The 18,213-nt window shown below is 52.0% G+C and overlaps 1 protein-coding gene across 1 annotated transcript in view; it reads left to right on the top strand.

Annotated features, from left to right (window-relative positions):
- Window positions 1-18,213, top strand: part of LOC147106459 (EF-hand calcium-binding domain-containing protein 6-like) — a 144,463-nt gene that overhangs the window by 6,716 nt on the left and 119,534 nt on the right. Inside the window, exon 2 of the mRNA XM_086009660.1 lies at window positions 16,057-16,154. Within this exon, the coding sequence (XP_085865786.1) occupies window positions 16,057-16,154 (98 nt within the window). The remainder of the gene's footprint in view (window positions 1-16,056; window positions 16,155-18,213) is intronic.

Here is an 18,213-nt window from a genome sequence, read left to right as displayed (position 1 = left end):
AATATGTCTTTCATGATGGCATTGCCCCTGTAAAGATGCTATGTGTTCGGGGCAGTACTGAGGGAGCGCTGCACTGTCGGAGGTGCAGTACAGAGGGAATGCTGCACTGTCGGAGGGGCAGTACAGAGGGAGCGCTGCACTGTCGGAGGGGCAGTACAGAGGGAGCGCTGCACTGTCGGAGGGGCAGTACTGAGGGAGTGCTGCACTGTCGGAGGGGCAGTACAGAGGGAGCGCTGCACTGTCGGAGGGGCAGTACAGAGGGAGCGCCGCACTGTCGGAGGGGCAGTACTGAGGGAGCGCCGCACTGTCGGAGGGGCAGTACTGAGGGAGCGCCGCACTGTCGGAGGGGCAGTACTGAGGGAGCGCCGCACTGTCGGAGGGGCGGTACTGAGGGAGCGCTGCACTGTCAGAGGTGCAGTACTGAGGGAGCGCCGCACTGTCGGAGGGGCAGTACTGAGGGAGCACTGCACTGTCGGTAGGGGCAGTACTGAGGGAGCGCTGCACTGTCGGAGGGGCAGTACTGAGGGAGCGCTGCACTGTCAGAGGTGCAGTACTGAGGGAGCGCCGCACTGTCGGAGGGGCAGTACTGAGGGAGTGCTGCACTGTCGGAGGGGCAGTACAGAGGGAGCGCCGCACTGTCGGAGGGGCAGTACTGAGGGAGCGCCGCACTGTCGGAGGGGCAGTACTGAGGGAGCGCCGCACTGTCGGAGGGGCAGTACTGAGGGAACGTTGCACTGTCGGAGGGGCAGTACTGAGGGAGTGCTGCACTGTCGGAGGGGCAGTACTGAGGAAGCGCTGCACTGTCGGAGGGGCAGTACTGAGGGAGTGCCGCACTGTCGGAGGTGCCGTCTTTTAGGTGAGACGTTAAACCGAGGCCCCATCTGCTCTCTCAGGTGGACGTAAAAGATTCCTTGGCCCTATTTTGAAGAAGAGCAGGGGGGAGTTCTCCCCGATGCCCTAGCTCAATATTTATCCCTCAATCAACGTTTAAAAAAACAGATTATTCTGTCATTATCACGTTGCTGTTTGTGGGAGCTAGCTGTGCGCAAATTGCTGCGTTTCCTACATCACAACAGTGACTGTGCTTCAAGAGTACTTCATTGACTTTAAAGTGTTTTGGGACGTCCTGAGGTCGTGAAGGGTGCAATTTTACAACCGTTCCGATCCTAAAATCACGTGCGCCCGAGTGCCCGACAGTCGCTCTCAGTTGCTGAGAGGTAACCCGCTACATGGTCACTATTCAGCATTGCGGTTACAGTGTAAGTGTACAGTCAGTCCTGGAATACATGGAGCTGCCACCAGCCACCTCATCACCCAGCCACTGGATTTTAGTTGATTGAATCGGATCAGGTGTCCTGTTCGCCTAAATCTATTCAGTCTTCGCACACACCTGCAGTTTTCTGCTTAGCAACTCTGCTCGTGATCTTATTGAATGGTGGAGCAGGCCCGAGGGGCCCTGTGGCCGACTCCTGCTCCTAATTCTTATGTTCTTATGTTTGTACCTGAAGGTATATAATCCTGCACAGATCAGTGGCCGTTTGGTGGCTGCCAAAGTGATTAGCGGTTTGAAATCACTTTATCCAGCATTAAACACTTAAACAAAAGAGACAAGTTTCAACAAGCCGACTAATTAATGAATTCCTAATGCAGTCTGAAGTGATAATTTAATAAGCATTGAAAGATTCGAACCTCACGCTGTTAAATTATAGGGAACGTGGGTTTAAGTCAGACTCTCTATAGTGAAATGATCAGATCGTGTAACAGGGCCAATCTACGGGAAATCATTTTCAGAGAGCGGTTGTAGATGGGGGCGGGACCGGAACTCGCCAACCAGCTCTCCCGCCTCCGCAGGGAAAATCCAGCCCTTAGTGTAGCTCCCCATCCACCTACAGACCTGCTCCCTTTATACCCTTTCTTAACACTGATGTGGGTCGGCTCTACTGTCACTCCCTTTGGTTTCTCAGCTTTCCCATGAACTTTATGACACTTGTCTGAAGAGATGATGCCCTTTTGCTGTTGATGTCCTTACAGTTCACACTGATCAATCAACATAACCAAAAAACAGATGATCTGGTCATTATCACATTGCTGTGTGTGGGAGCTTGCTGTGCGCAAATTGGCTGCCGCGTTTCCTATACTACAGCAGTGACTACACTCCAAAAGTACTTCATTGGCTGTAAAGCGCTTTGAGACAGCCGGTGGTCGTGAACGGCGCTATAGAAATGTAAGCCTTTCTTTCTTTCTTTCTTTAAACATCAAGGCCTAGAAATTCAGTTGGGCGCGCCAGCCGTTAGCGCCTTAGGAGGAGTAGATCTCGAGCGCTAGGCGCTTATCGCCCGGGCGCAGCGCGATCTGCACCTCTCCCCAACTTCAGGACACATTTAGCGCCGGCGCAAAGTCTTAGCGCGTGCCCTGCTGCGCGCGCAGATCATGACGTCATTTAATAGTGCAACGCCCTTTGTGCGCCCCAAACCGGAACTTCACTCGCGCCGGCCCATTGTGCGCCGGGCGGCCCGAGCGACTGTGAAGTGGAACGGTACACAGGCCAGCCGGGCCGCGGGGAGCACTAATTAAAGGGCACTTACCCAGCAGTATAAAGGCCAGCCATTTTGCAGCATTCACTCTTGTGCAACGGTTTTTTGGACAGAGACCAAGGAGGAGAGTTTACTGGTTTGGACCAACACTTGGACAGGTATTTTTGGCCAGAGCTTACCAATTATCTTTGCCTTCATTCAGAGCTCAGTGTTTGCCAGCATATAATGGGGGCTGCATTGGGTGGCAACGCTGAATTTCAGCCTTACGCCGTGAGAGAGTGGCAGCCCTGGCTAGACGCAGAGGGGGCAACAGGCGTCGCCAACTGAGGCCTTACCCACGCAGGGTATACCGCCAGCAGACCTCCTATCTGACCATGTCTGCCGCGATGTGTGTTAGGAGGCTGCGATTCCGAAGGGAGGTGGTTGCAGACATCTGCCAGCTGCTTCAGAGAGATCTGCAGCCACAGCTGATGCGCAGGACGTCTCTGTCGGTGGCAGTGAAGGTGACGGTGGCTCTCAACTTCTATGCCTCCGGCTCCTTCCAATCCGCTACTGGGGACATCGCTAACATCTCCCAGTTCGCCGTGCATTGCTGCATCCGCCAGGTGACCGAAGCCCTTTTCAGAAGGAGACATCAATTCATCTCCTTCCCCATGACCCTGGACAAGCAGCAGCAGCGTGCAGTGGGGTTTGCAAGAATAGCGGGCTTCCCCATGGTGCAGGGCGCCATTGACTGCACGCATGTGGCTTTGCGGGCACCTCTTGAGCATGCCGAGGAGTACCGCAACCGGAAGGGCTACCATTCCCTCAATGTACAGCTGGTGTGTGACCACAGGCAGCGCATCCTAGCTGTCAATGCCCGCTTTCCAGGCAGCAGCCACGATGCCTTTATCCTGCGACAGACAACTGTGGCTGACATGTTCCAGGCACAGCCTCCCCCAAGAGGATGGCTTATCGGGGACAAAGGCTATCCTTTGTGTACCTGGCTCATGACCCCGCTCCGCGCGCCCACGACCCCTGCTGAAGAGGCATACAACGAGAGCCATCAAGCGACGAGGAACCTCATAGAACAAACAATCGGCGTGCTCAAGCAACGGTTCCGCTGTCTCGATCGCTCCGGGGGAGCCCTCCAGTATTCGCAGGATCGAGTCTCCCAATTCGTCGTCGTTTGCTGCATGCTGCACAACCTGGCTATCCGCAGGACTCAGGCACTGCCACCTCACGTTGGACCACCACCTCAGGAGGAGGAGCAGGAGGAGCATGAGGACGACAAGGATGAGGAGTACCAGCCCAGGAGGGACGCACAAGGTCCAAGGGCCGCCCGTCGGCGGCTTATTGAACGTCACTTCTAGGCCCCCTGTCAGGGAATGGCTTGTGCCAATGAAAGAACATGATTGCAGCCGCTCCGCAAGCCCTCAGCCGGTTAAGGCAACAAACACTTCAAAGATCAAACATGGACAATGTGAATAAATAAAATGCTTTATTGTACAAACTCTGGGCCCTTCCCACATGAAAACCAAAAATAGACAAAACCCCCAAAAAACACTCAAACACATTACTCGCTCCCACAACCTGGAGAGGATTAACAAAATAGGGCAACTAAAATGGCCGTCATTCTCGGCCTTCGTCAAAAACAAACATCACATCACCGGCCTTCAAAAAACAAACATCCAATTCTCGGCCTCAAGAAACAAACACAAATGGCCACACATTCGACTATTTGGCCCGCTAGGGCGATGCCTTGGCCATCTTTGGGTGGCCCCTGCCCGCCCTGCTGCTCTGCCTCAAAGTAAAGCCATTGGCTGCTGCAAGGCTGGGGGCAGGCTCCTGAGGGGCACATGTCGTGATGGCAGATGCCCTTGGGGGTCGGCCTAGTCGAGGTCTGGCCGTCGAGCGGGCGGCTGTTGATTGCTGCAGCTGTGGCTGGCCAGCATCAGTCGCTGCAGCAGCTCCTGGCAGCTCCACTGGGGGAGTGGCAGTGGCGGCTGGAGGAATGGCAGCAAGCTGGCGGATGGCAGGCGCTCGCTGGTCGCCTGAGACACTGGCACTCGCCCGGGCCAGCACTGCAGCATGCGCACCAATCTGCCGAGGGACAGACCGCTGTGCTGCTGCAGTGCGCCGGGTGCCCTGGCGATGCCTGGCTGACACAGCGAGTGTGGCAGCAGTGAGTGCCCGTGTTGACCTGTTCACTGACCGCATCAGAGCAGCCAGTGACTGGACGGCACCACTGATCACCTGGCCAGTCGCTGACAGATCTGCCCGGTATTCCGCCCGACTGGTGGCCTCTAAGGGCCCGAACTCGGCCACACTCCGAGAGAGGGAATCGATGGACTCAGGCAACCGTGCCACTGCCGCCATGAGCTCTGTGTGCCGGCGCTCCGAGTCCGCGGACAAGTCTTCGAGGCGTTCCATCTCCTCGGCGAAGAGCATCTCCTGACTGGAGGCCGGACTCTCCCTCTGGGGAGAAGGCCGCCGAGCTGGCCGACCCTTCCTGCGTTGCTGGAGGCCGCTGGGCCCAGCAATTGGACTCCCCTCTGATGCATCCCCCCTCTGGGGAGAAGGCCGCCGAGCTTCCACCCCCCTCCCGCCTTTCTGCAGCACGCAGGTCCCAGGAGCTCCCCTCCCCTTCGACACTTCCGCCACGCTGCCCTCCAGGGAAGACGTGTCCCCTACATTGGCCTGGGTGGCCGTGGCTGAGGGTTCCCCTGATGGGCCGCCTTCCTCTTGCTCCTCCTCCTGCTCCTCCTCGGAGGGTCTGTCACTGGCAAGTTGAGGGACCTCCTCTTGACCATCTGAAAGCAGGAAGGCACAAGAGTAGCTTCAGAGTGAGGAGAGGGCGTCAGTGCGGGATGCATGAGTGGTGGCATTCAGCGCATTGGTCGGACAGTGGCAAAGGATGTAGATCTGATGCGCAAGTGGGACGAGAGAGGTGCAAAAGGTGATGTCCTTACCATTGCTGCCCAGAACAGGGTCGGCATCTCCACATGCAACGGGCCCAATCACCCGGCCACCCATGAGGCGCTCCACGCGATGTTGCAGGTCGGTGAGTGGCTGGATATGGGGTCGGCCTCCCCCGGTTGCAGTCCGGCTCTTGCGATTACTCGCCAGCTTGGCCTGCAAGAGACAGGACGGCCTCTAAGTACAGTGTGTCGCCGTGATCTTGTGTGCACTGCCTCCCATGGTGGAATAGCCTGGCCAGTGTGTCGCCATGATCTGGTGTGCAATGCCTCCCATGGTGGAATAGCCTGGCCAGTGTGTCGCCATGATCTGGTGTGCACTGCCTCCCATGGTGGAATAGCCTGGCCAGTGTGTCGCCATGATCTGGTGTGCAATGCCTCCCATGGTGGAATAGCTTGGCCAGTGTGTTAAGTGCAGAATGTGCAATTGATGCTCATGCCTGTCCCATAGCTGCTGGATGAAGGCTGGCCATTAGAGCTTTCAGGTCCCTTTGCCCATAATGTGAGGTGCACATGCAAGGATGAAGAGGTCATTGGAAAGGGTACTCACCCTGACAATGCGTGTGAGGTCATTTAACTTTTTGCGGCATTGGGCACCGGTCCTGGGGACGTCGCTGTTGGCTGACAGCTTGCTGGCGACAAGCCTCCAGGCTCTCCTGTAGATGCGGACCGTCGCCTTCTTGCCATTGTCCGGGTACAAAACATGGCGCCTCTTCTCCACAGCAGCAAGCAGCACACTCAGATCACGCTCTGAGAAGCGCTGCGCACGTTCACGGGCCTTCTCCATGTCTTCAGGCGCTATTTGGGTCCAGCAGCAGTGTTCAGGCCTAGCTGGAGGGCTCCACTATCCAGGGCGTGGCAGCAGACACAGTCGACCCTTCCCCCTTAAGAGCTGGCCGGCGCCAGGGTGTCTGCTGTCAATCACGAGATGGCCGCACCTGCGCTGCGCCCGGCCTCGGCGCTATCGATCACCACCTCCGGCTTAGCGCCCAAAGAGAGGCATCCAGCAGCAGTTTTAGCGCTCGCCCGAACTAGTAGGGCGAAGCTAATGAATATCGGAGAAGTGGCATAGATTTGGCGGCGGCCGCAAACTTTAGCGGACGCCCCACTTTAGCGCCCCAAAAGTGGCGTCAATGAATTTCTAGGCCCAATTACTTTTCACCCAGCATATCCTCTCCCTATCTGATAACCGCTGAGGTCTGGGAGCCATACCGTTTACATGTCCACGGACCTCAGCATTTTCCAAAAGCGTTTCCACACTATAGGCTACTTTCTTATACAGTCCCATCTGTTCTGACATTCCAAAACATTGGTTAGCGATTTGAAAATACTATGACCCAAAGCTACATTATTATGTTCAACTTTCACCCAGTTATAGTGCGCTCAGTGTCATCCCAAAACACGAGCAAAACTCCATCAAGTTCTGCAGTTACCCTGATTAACTTGTTCCACCCTGGTTTCCTGCATTCACCCAAAATTATTATCCAACAACATTTAAGAGAGTTACTAATAAATCCAATGGGGAATTCAGGAGAAACCTCTTTACCCAGAGAGTGGTGAGAATGTGGAACTCGCTACCACAGGGAGTGGTTGAGGCGAATATAGTGTAGATACATTTAAGGGGAATCTGGATAAACACATGAGGGAGAAAGGAATAGAAAGATATGCTGATGGGACGAGATGAAGAGGGGTGGGAGGAGGCTTGTGTGGAGCAGAAACACCGGGATAGACCAGATGGGCCGAATGGCCTGTTTCTGTGCTGTACTTACTATGTAATAAAAACTATGTAATAAGACATACATATAAAGTGTCAGACGTGGCAGACATTTTCAGTTTCGGCTTCAGATCCCCAGTGCCTGCAGTTTTATGTCTGTCTCCAGCCTGACACCATTACAACTGAGATAAAAAGCAAAATACTGCGCATGCTGGGAGATTCGAAATCAAATCGTAAAATGCTGGAAACACGCAGCAGGTCAGGCAGCCTCTGTGGAGAGAGGGACATAGGGTTAACAAAGGGTCACACAGACCTGAACCACTAACCCCACCTTCCTCTCTCCACAGAAGCTGCCTGGCCTGCAATTGTGTTCCCGGAATGTTCTGATTCTATTACAGTCGAATGAATCCTTTCCTGCTCTGCTTTTTGTGAAGTGCTCTTGTTCTGACTCTCACTTTCTGGGACTACATTGCTAAAAGGCTGCTTAATTTATCAGTTGTAGACCCTTAGACATTAATCTCTTCTTTTTCTCTTTCCGGATGCTGCCTGAAATGTTGTGTGCGCTCAGCATTTTCTGTTTTTATTTCGGTTTCCGGCATTTGCAGTTTAAAAAAATAAAATAATTGAATGCAGCTCTGAAAGGCACAGAACTCATTACTAAGTCCTACCTGTGAGTTGTCCTGCTGTGTTATGGCAAACTAGAGTGCGGACACTTGCCTTAAACAAGGTCAGGTCATGATCCATTGTTGGTGACAGAAATGGGAGACACATTGGAAAGAAAAATTTGTATTTCTACAGCGCCTTTCACAACCACCGGACGTCCCAAAGCGCTTTACAGCCAATGAAGTTCTTTTGAAGTGTAGTCACTGTTGTAATGTAGGAAACGCAGCAGCCAATTTGCACACAGCAAGATCCCACAAACAGCAATGTGATAATGACCAGATAATCCATTATTTTAGTGATGTTAACATAGAAACATAGAAGATAGGAGCAGGAGTAGGCCATTCGGCCCCTTGGGCCTGCTCCGCCATTCAATGCGATCATGGCTGATCATCCAAGTTCAGTACCCGGTCCCTGCTTTCTCCCCATACCCCTTGATCCCTTTAGCCTTAAGAAATATATCCAACTCCTTCTTGAATATATTTAATGAATTGGCCTCTACTGCCTTCTGTGGTAGAGAATTCCACAGGTTCACCACTCTCTGGGTGAAGAAATTCCTCCTCATTTCTGTCCTAAAAGGCCTACCCCTTATCCTTAGACTGTGACCCCTGGTTCTGGATTCCCTGACCATCGGGAACATCCTCCCTGCATCTAGTCTGTCCAGTCCTGCCAGAATTTTATAAGTTTCAATGAGATCCCCTCTCATTCTTCGAAACTCCAGCGAGTACAAGCCCAATCGACCCAATCTCTCCTCATACGTCATTCCTGCCATCCCAGGTATCAGCCTGGTGCATCGTCGCTGAACTCCTTCCATGGCAAGAATATCCTTCCTCAGATAAGGCGACCAAAACTGCACACAATACTCAAGATGTGGTCTCACCAAGGCCCCGTCCAACTGCAGCAAGACATCCTTGTTCCTGTACTCAAACCCTCTCGCTATGGAGGCCAACATACCATTTGCCTTCTTAACCGCCTGCTGCACCTGCATGCTTACCTTCAGCGACTGGTGCACAAGGACACCCATGTCTCGTTGCACTTCCCCTTCTCCCAATCTATTGCCATTCAGATAATAATCTGCCTTCCTGTTTTTGACACCAAAGTGGATAACCTCACATTTAGCCACATTATATTGCATCTGCCATGCTTCTGCCCAATCACCCAACCTGTCCAAATCATCCTGTAGTTTCTTGGCATCCTCCTCACAGCACACACGCCCACCCAGCTTTGTGTCGTCTGCAAATTTGGAGATATTATAATGTTGATTGAGGGATAAATATTGGCCCCAGGACACCAGGGAGAACTCCCCTGCTCTTCTTCAAAATAGTGCCGTGGGATCTTTTACGTCCACCTGAGAGAGCAGACGGGGCCTCGGTTCAATGTCTCATCTGAAATATGGTACCTCCGAGAGTGCAGCACTCCCTCAGAACTGCCCCTCTGACAGTGCAGCGCTCCCTCAGCACTGTCCCTCTGACAGTGCAGCGCTCCCTCAGTACTGCCTCTCCGACAATATGACGCCCCCTCAGTACTGCCCCTCCGACAGTGCAGCACTCCCTCAGCACTGTCCCTCCGACAGTGCAGCACTCCCTCAGAACTGCCCCTCCGACAGTGCAGCGCTCCCTCAGCACTGTCCCTCTGACAGTACAGCGCTCCCTCAGTACAGCCTCTCCAACAGTATGACACTCCCTCAGTACTGCCCCTCCGACAGTGCAGTACTCCCTCAGAACTGCCCCTCTGACAGTGCAGCACTCCCTCAGAACTGTCCCTCCGACAGTGCAGCACTCCCTCAGAACTGTCCCCCCGACAGTGCAGCACTCCCTCAGTACTGCCTCTCCAACAGTACGACGCTCCCTCAGTACTGCCCCTCCGACAGTGCAGCGCTCCCTCAGTACTGCCCCTCTGACAGTGCAGCGCCCCCTCAGTACTGCCCCTCCGACAGTGCAGCACTCCCTCAGTACTGCCCCTCCGACAGTGTGGCTCTCCCTCAGTACTGCACTGGAGTGTCAGTGTAGATTTTTGTGTTCAAGTCTCTGGAGTGGGACTTGAACCCACAACCTTCAGAGGAGAGGGTGCTACCCACTGAGCCATTGGTTGACACAAGCCAAGCTATAATATCTTGCACAAGGGTCAGCTGTGGCTCAGTGGACAGCACTCTCTCCTCTGAGTCAGAAGGTTGTGGTTTCAAGCCCCACTCCAAAGACTTGAGTACATAATCCAGGCTGACACTCCAGTGTACTACTGAGGGAGCGCCGCAATGTCGGAGGGGCAGTACTGAGGGAGAGCTGCACTGTCAGAGGGGCAGTACTGAGGGAGCACTGCACTGTCGGAGGGACAGTACTGAGGGAGCACTGCACTGTCGGAGGGACAGTACTGAAGGAGTACTGCACTGTCGGAGGGACAGTACTGAGGGAGCACTGCACTGTCGGAGGGACAGTACTGAAGGAGCGCTGCACTGTCGGAGGGACAGTACTGAGGGAGCACTGCACTGTCAGAGGGACAGTACTGAGGGAGAGCTGCACTGTCGGAGGGGCAGTACTGAGGGAGAGCTGCACTGTCGGAGGGACAGTACTGAGGGAGCACTGCACTGTCGGAAGGACAGTACTGAAGGAGTGCCGCACTGTCGGAGTGCAGTACTGAGGGAGAGTTGCATTGTCGGAGGGGCAGTACTGAGGGAGAGCTGCACTGTCAGAGGGGCAGTACTGAGGGAGCACTGCACTGTCGGAGTGCAGTACTGAGGGAGAGCTGCACTGTCGAAGAGGCAGTACTGAGGGAGAGCTGCACTGTCGGAGGGGCAGTACTGAGGGAGTGCTGCACTGTCGGAGGTGCCGTCTTTCAGATGTTTGCCCTCTCCGGTGAATGTAAAAGAGCTCATGGCAGTTTTTGGAGTTTGCCCTGGTGTCCTGGCCAATATTTATCACTCAACCAAAATAAAACAGATTATCTGGTCATTTATCTCATTGCTGTTTGTGGGACCTTGCTGTGCACAATTTGGCTGTCACGTTTCCTACATTATCAATAACCAGGGGCGTAGATTTAAGGTAATTGGGAGAAGGATTAGAGGGGAGTTGAGGAGATTTTTTCACCCAGAGGGTGGTGGGGGTCTGGAACTCACTGCCTGAAAGGGTGGTAGAGGCAGAAACCCTCATCACAGTTAAAAAGTACTTGGATGTGCACTTGAAGTGCCGTAACCTACAGGGCTACGGACCGAGAGCTGGAAAGTGGGATTAGGCTGGAGAGCTCTTTCTCGGCCGGCACGGACACGATGGGCCGAATGGCCTCCTGTGCGGTAAATTTCTATGATTATATCTTTGGAAGTCTTTCTTTTTTACAATATAATTTCTTTGTAGTTTCTTCAAAGTATTCCAAATAGAAGGCTCATCAGCTGATAGGACATCCGTTTGTTCACCTGCATTGATCTTCCCAGTTGGGAATGTAGGGCAACGCAAGAGGCAATGAATTTGTTTAATTTTTGTCAAAAGGAAAAGTGGATCAGAAAATGCAACACACACACAAAAATAAAGCAACTCTCCTCCCTCCAGGGGCAGCTTTGACGATCAGAGTCTCCCAGCTGGGGAGAACTGCGAATCTATATTCGAATCACAAGGCACAATCCTTGGAATAGCAAGCTCCTCGGAAATGTGAAGTATGGTGAAAGTTCAGGTAAAAAGGGAATATTGAGGTGGCTCAAGTCCTTTTAAATTCAAGAGTATTTGTAAATTGAACCTGTAGCGGTTTGCGATGTTTGCCACAGGTGTGCTGCGCCCAGCGATTATCTACACAGCCCTGCTGTGTTACGACCCTGTCGAGCAAGAGCCAAATAAAACCGCACAACAGAAAATATTGCAAATCGATTTAGTGATCTCAAAAAAAATTCAACCAAACTAAAAAAGACTTGCATTTCTATAGCGCCTTTCATGACCACCGGGCATCTCAAAGCGTTTTACAGCCAATGAAGTACTTTTTGAAGTGTAGTCACTGTTGTAATGTAGGAAAATGCAGCAGCCAATTTGTGCACAGCAAGCTCCCACAAACAGCAATGTGATAATGACCAGATAACCAGGGAGAAGCAGGCCCCGGGACGTCGGTACCACGGCGGCTGAAGATTGTCGGGCAGGAGTGCGGGAAAGGCGGAGCGAGGCGAGAGCGGACCCTATTGTGATGGCGCCGATGGAGATGGCTGCCGTCCTTGCGGGCTCCGTGCGTACCAGGCAGCTAAGTGTCCTTTGCTGCTTGGTGCACTCGGCTTGTTAAGAAAAAAGCATTTCACTGACTGGATTTCACTTGTTGTATTTGGTTATGTGACAAATAAAATTGAAATTGAAATTGAAAAAATTAGTGATGTTGATTGAGGGATAAATATTGGCCCCAGGACACCAGGGAGAACTCCCCTGCTCTTCTTCAAAATAGTGGCCGTGGGATATTTTACGTCCACCTGAGACGGGGTCTCGGTTTAAAATCTCATCTGAATGACAGCCCCTCTGACAGTGCAGCACTCCCTCAGTACTGCCCCTCCGACAGTGCAGCACTCCCTCAGTACTGCCCCTCCGACAGTGCGGTGCTCCCTCAGTACTGCCCCTCCAACAGTGCGGCGCTCCCTCAGTACTGCCCCTCCGACAGTGCAGCACTCCCTCAGTACTGCCCCTCCGACAGTGTGGCGCTCCCTCAGTACTGCCCCTCCGACAGTGTGGCACTCCCTCAGTACTGCCCCTCCGACAGTGCGGCGCTCCCTCAGTACTGCCCCTCCGACAGTGCAGCGCTCCCTCAGTACTGCCCCTCCGACAGTGCGGCGCTCCCTCAGTACCGCCCCTCCGACAGTGCAGCACTCCCTCAGTACTGCCCCTCCGACAGTGCGGCGCTCCCTCAGTACTGCCCCTCCGACAGTGCAGCGCTCCCTCAGTACTGCCCCTCCGACAGTGCAGCACTCCCTCAGTACTGCCCCCCGACAGTGAAGCGCTCCCTCAGTACTGCTCCTCTGACAGTGCAGCTCTCCCTCAGTACTGCCCCTCCGACAGTGCAGCACTCCCTCAGTACTGCCCCTCCGACAGTGCAGCGCTCCCTCAGTACTGCCCCTCCGACCGTGCAGCACTCCCTCAGTACTGCCCCTCCGACAGTGCAGCACTCCCTCAGTACTGCCCCTCCGACAGTGCAGCACTCCCTCAGTACTACCCCTCCGACAGTGCAGCACTCCCTCAGTACTGCCCCTCCAACAGTGCAGCACTCCCTCAGTACTGCCCCTCCGACAATGTAGCACTCCCTCAGTACTACCCCTCCGACAGTGCAGCGCTCCCTCAGTACTGCCCCTCCAACAGTGCGGCGCTCCCTCAGTACTGCCCCTCCGACAGTGCAGCGCTCCCTCTGTACTGCCCCTCTGACAGTGCGGCGCTCCCTCAGTACTGCCCCTCTGACAGTGCGGCGCTCCCTCAGTACTGCCCCTCCGACAGTGCAGCGCTCCCTCTGTACTGCCCCTCTGACAGTGCAGCACTCCCTCAGTACTGCCCCCCGACAGTGAAGCGCTCCCTCAGTACTGCACTGGGAGTGTCAGCCTGGATTACGTGCTCCAATCTCTGTGTGGGGCTTGAACCCACGACCTTCTGACTCAGAGGCGAGAGTGCTGCCCACTGAGTCACAGCTGACACTGAAGTTATTGCATAGTGGGAATTCACGGATAGAGCGGTGTTGTCCGATACGTTAGCCACGAGCCACATGTGGCAAATTGGGAATCCAGATGTGACTAATTGCATATCTGATTAGTAAATTTAAAAAATGAGTGATCGACACTGCCGCTGGTCATGTGATCTCAATACTTGTATACGCACGGTGTGTGTGACATGAATCAGTCATTCATGAAAGAAAGACTTATGAAATAATATTGAGCAGCCTACTGTCCAGGGAGAGTATAAATACTCGGGCACGGGCCCAGCTTGTGCAGGACATTCTTTAACAGGAACTAGTGAAGGACACAACCAGACCTCCATGTTGTTAAACAGTTGATTAAAGCTTTATTTAACGCTTAGACCAAGGGCCTAGTAGTTTTCTTACATCAGCGTGCGTGTGAACTTTAACCTTTTTATTGTTTGTTGGTAAAATGGGGAGACGGAAAGCAGAGTGTGCGAGTGTTTATTAATCGTTGTGAGTGCTTTACTTCCCTGGTTACTGAACAGTGGGAGATGTTTGTTCAGTAAATGTTCAGCAAATGTCTCTCCACCCCTCCACGGTCTCTAAATTGTCAGACTGCTTGTCCGACATCCAGTTCTGGATGAGCAGAAATTTTCTCCAATTAAATATTGGGAAGATCGAAGCCATTGTTTTCGGTCCCCGCCACAAACTCCGTTCCCGAGCCACTGACTCCATCCCTCTCCCGAACATCTGTCTGAGGCTGAACCACACTGTTCGCAACCTTGGTGTCCGATTTGACCCTGAAATGAGCTTCCGACCACATATCCGCAGCATAACTAAGACCACCTACTTCCACCTCCATGACATCGCCTGTCTCCGCCCTTGCCTCAGCTTATCCGCTGCTGAAACCCTCATCCATGCCTTTGTTACCTCTAGACTTAACTATTCCAACACACTCCTGGTTGGCCTCCCACATTCTACCCTACATAAACTTGAGGTCATCCAAAACTCGGCTGTCCATGTCCTAACTCGCACCAAGTCCCGTTCACCCATCACCCCTGTGTTCGCTGACCTACATTGGCTCCCGGTTAAGCAGCGCCTTGATTTCAAAATTCTCATCCTTGTTTTCAAATCCCTCCCTATCTCTGTAATCTCCTTCAGCCCCACAACCCCCCGAGATCTCTGCACTCCTCTAATTCTGCCCTCTTGAGCATCCCTGATTATAATCGCTCCACAATCGGTGGCCGTGCCTTCTGTTGCCTGGGCCCTAAGCTCTGGAATTCCCTCCCTAAACCGTTCCGCCTCGCTACCTCTCTCTCCTCCTTTAAGACGCTCCTTAAAACCTACTCCCTTGACCAAGCTTTTGGTCACCTGCCCTAAATTCCCTTTATGTGGCTCGGTGTCAAATTTTTTGTCTTAAAATACTCCTGTGAAGCGCCTTGGGACGTTTTACTACGTTAAAGGCGCTATATAAATACAAGTTGTTGTTGATATTATTGTTGTCCACGTGTGAAGTACATTTACCTGGATTGTGCGCGAGGTGTTTTCTACTAAAGTCTGTGCACGGGGTTAAAACGGTGTCACCACAGCCCCACCTGTGGGTAGTCAGCGGTTTCTAGTGGATGACACGGATGTAGGGGTCTGTGCACTTGACTTACAGTCGTTCAATTTACCTCCGTATTTGTATTGGGATCATTGCGTAGTGATTGAATGATTTTTCACTTTCAACTGATTTTCACAGGTTACAGAAAAATAACTTTCTTATATTTTTTGTCATAGCAGATTTCACGAATATAAATATGTCAGTGAAGTGCATCACGCTATCAGATAAAACACTGCCTGTGTTAGATAACCGAACAAGCTCAGACCTTTCACTAACCTCAGTTTCAGAAACATTACCTTCGCAGTTAATCTCCATTTTTATTATTGACTTTGAGGGAGAAATTACAGGAGTAATAAGTCTTGGAGGTATTAATCGAAAGTAACATTATCAAGCTGGTCAGGGGCGATTTTAACCCGACTCACTCAGCAGAAACCTGGCGGGCGGGCGGGCAGTTAAAATCGCCCGGGCTCTCACCTGTCCGAAAGCCACCACGATTGCAACGTCTGCAATTTTAACCCGCTCTCCTGAGCAGGCAGCGAGGACAGACGCCCGAAGCCAACAGAGTCCTTCTTTACATATGCATGTTGCGGCCCGACGACATCATTGAGACCCGACTGTAATTGTAACTCAGGCCTGAGCGGGGATTCCGCCCGCAGTTCAAATCGGGGCCAATTAATTGTTTCTCCCTTAAACGAAAAGCAAAATACTGCGGATGCTGGAAATCTCCAGCAGAAACAGAAAAAGACTGGAAATGCTCAGCAGGTCAAGGAGCAACTAATGGAGAGAGAACCACAGGTCAGTGTTTCAGAGTTCTGAAGAAAGGGTCAGGACCTGAAACCATCTCTATTTTCCTCTCAGCAGATGTTGCCCGACCCACTGAATGTTTCCAGTGGGGCCTTTTTGTTCCCATTTTGTTTCATCTTTTTCTCACTGTTTTAATAGTGTTGAATCCTCAGTTTGTGTATTTCACTCTAGGGTTGCTAAGGGGCAATGGTGAAGGATTTCGCGCTCACACCGCAATGGGCCGATTCTCCATGGTGTGTTTACCCAGACAGACACAGGACTCAAATAAGGTTGGTTACGACTATTTCAATTTTCTTCTGAACTTTTGTTTCGATGCTTGCCCTTTCCCTTGTAGAGATGACTTAGATACCAGCCGTAATGTACTGAGCATCATTGTTAATGCTTTCCTCAGTTAGTGTCTAGTAGATGACTGCAGTAATAAAATAAGCTGTCAGTTCTGTGCCTTGAGTTTGAGACATCTACCGTTAAAATAGGGGAAAACCTATCACTACTAACTGAGGTTATTTATTTTATATACTAGCATGGATTGAGGATTGGTTAACGGACAGAAAACAGAGAGTAGGAATAAACGGGTCATTTTCGGGTTGGCAGGCTGTAACTAGTGGGGTACCGCAAGGATCAGTGCTTGGGCCTCAGCTATTCACAATCTACATCAATGATTTGGATGAGGGGACCAAATGTAATATATCCAAGTTTGCTGATGATACAAAGCTGGGTGGGAATGCAAGTTGTGAGGAGGATGCAAGGAGGCTTCAAGGGGATTTAGACAGGTTAAGTGAGTGGGCAAGAACATGGCAAATGGAATATAATGTGGAGAAATGTGAAGTTATCCACTTTGGTAGGAAAAATAGAAAAGCAGAGTATTTTTTAAATGGTGAGAGATTGGGAAGTGTTGGTGATCAGAAGGACCTGGGTGTCCTTGTACACAAATCACTGACAGTTAACATGCAGGTACAGCAAGCAATTAGGAAAGCAAATTGTATGTTGGCCTTTATTACAAGAGGATTTGCGTATAAGAGTAAAGATGTCTTACTGCAATTATATAGGGCCCTGGTGAGACCACACCTGGAGTATTGTGTACAGCTTTGGTCTCCTTGCTTAAGGAAGGATATACTTGCCAAAGAGGGAGTGCAACGAATGTTCACCAGACTGGTTCCTGGGATGGTGGGATTGTCCTATGAGGAGAGATTGAGTAGACTAGGCCTATATTCTCTAGAGTTTAGAAGAATGAGAGGTGATCTCATTGAAACATACAAAATTCTTACAGGGCTTGACAGGGTAGATGCAGGGAGGATGATTCCCCTGGCTGGGGAGTCTAGAACCAGGGGTCACAGTCTCAGAATAAGGAGTCGGCCATTTAGGACTGAGATGAGGAGGAATTTCTTCACTCAGAGGGTGGTGAATCTTTGGAATTCTCTACCCCAGAGGGCTGTGGAGGCTCAGTCGTTGAGTATCTTCAAGACAGATATCGATAGATTTTTGGATATTAAGGGAATCAAGGGATATGGGGATAGTGCAGGAAAGTGGAGATGAGGTAGAAGATGAGCCATGATCTTATTGAATGGCGGAGCAGCCTCGAGGAGCCGAATGGCCGACTCCTGCTCCTATTTCTTATGTTCTTATTCTTATTAATTCTGGAGATGTGGGCATCACTGGCAAGGCCATCCCTAGCTGCCCTGAGTTTGATACAACACAGGGGTTTGCGGAACCTCTGCAGAGGGTCAACCACGTTGGTGTGGGACTGGAGTCACATGTAGGCCCAGACCGGGTAAGGGCGGCGGGTTTCCTTCCCTGAAGGACATCAGTGAACCAGTTGGGTTTTTAAGACAATCCGATAGCTTCACGGGGGGGGGGGGGGGGGTGGAATTTAAACCCAAAATAAAGGTGGGTTGGAGTCGGGTGGGAGATTAAAAAGTTAAAAACTGAATCCCGCCCCAACCCGCCCACTTCCAGTTTTACGGAGGCAGCACGGGAGGAGGGCAGCCAATCAGCTCCCAGGAGGCGGGTCACCCATTTAAATATTATAATGAGGCTCCATGCCTCGTGCTGATTCACCATTGCAAATTTAACTCTGGCTGGTCGGGTTTCCCGGGTTAAAAGCAGGCCAGAACTGTTGGATCCAGGAGGTAAGTGCCTTTGCCCTCCCTTCTGACCCTTCTCCCGGAGTTCCCGACCACTTTCCAACCCCCCACCCTTCGCCTCCATGCTGGCCCTGGTCACTTTTACTGATGACAGCATTTTATTTCCAGATTTTTTTAACGGAATTCAAATTCTCAAACTGCCACGCTGCGATTTCAGCTCACGTTCTAACTGGATTATTCCCCTTCA

Source organism: Somniosus microcephalus, chromosome 16, assembly GCF_052327205.1.
Source record: "Somniosus microcephalus isolate GS21.2 chromosome 16, FLI_Smic_1.0, whole genome shotgun sequence".
Lineage (NCBI taxonomy): Eukaryota > Metazoa > Chordata > Chondrichthyes > Squaliformes > Somniosidae > Somniosus > Somniosus microcephalus.
The sequence above is the reverse complement of the archived record's forward strand: the minus strand, read 5'-3'. Positions and strand labels throughout refer to the sequence as shown.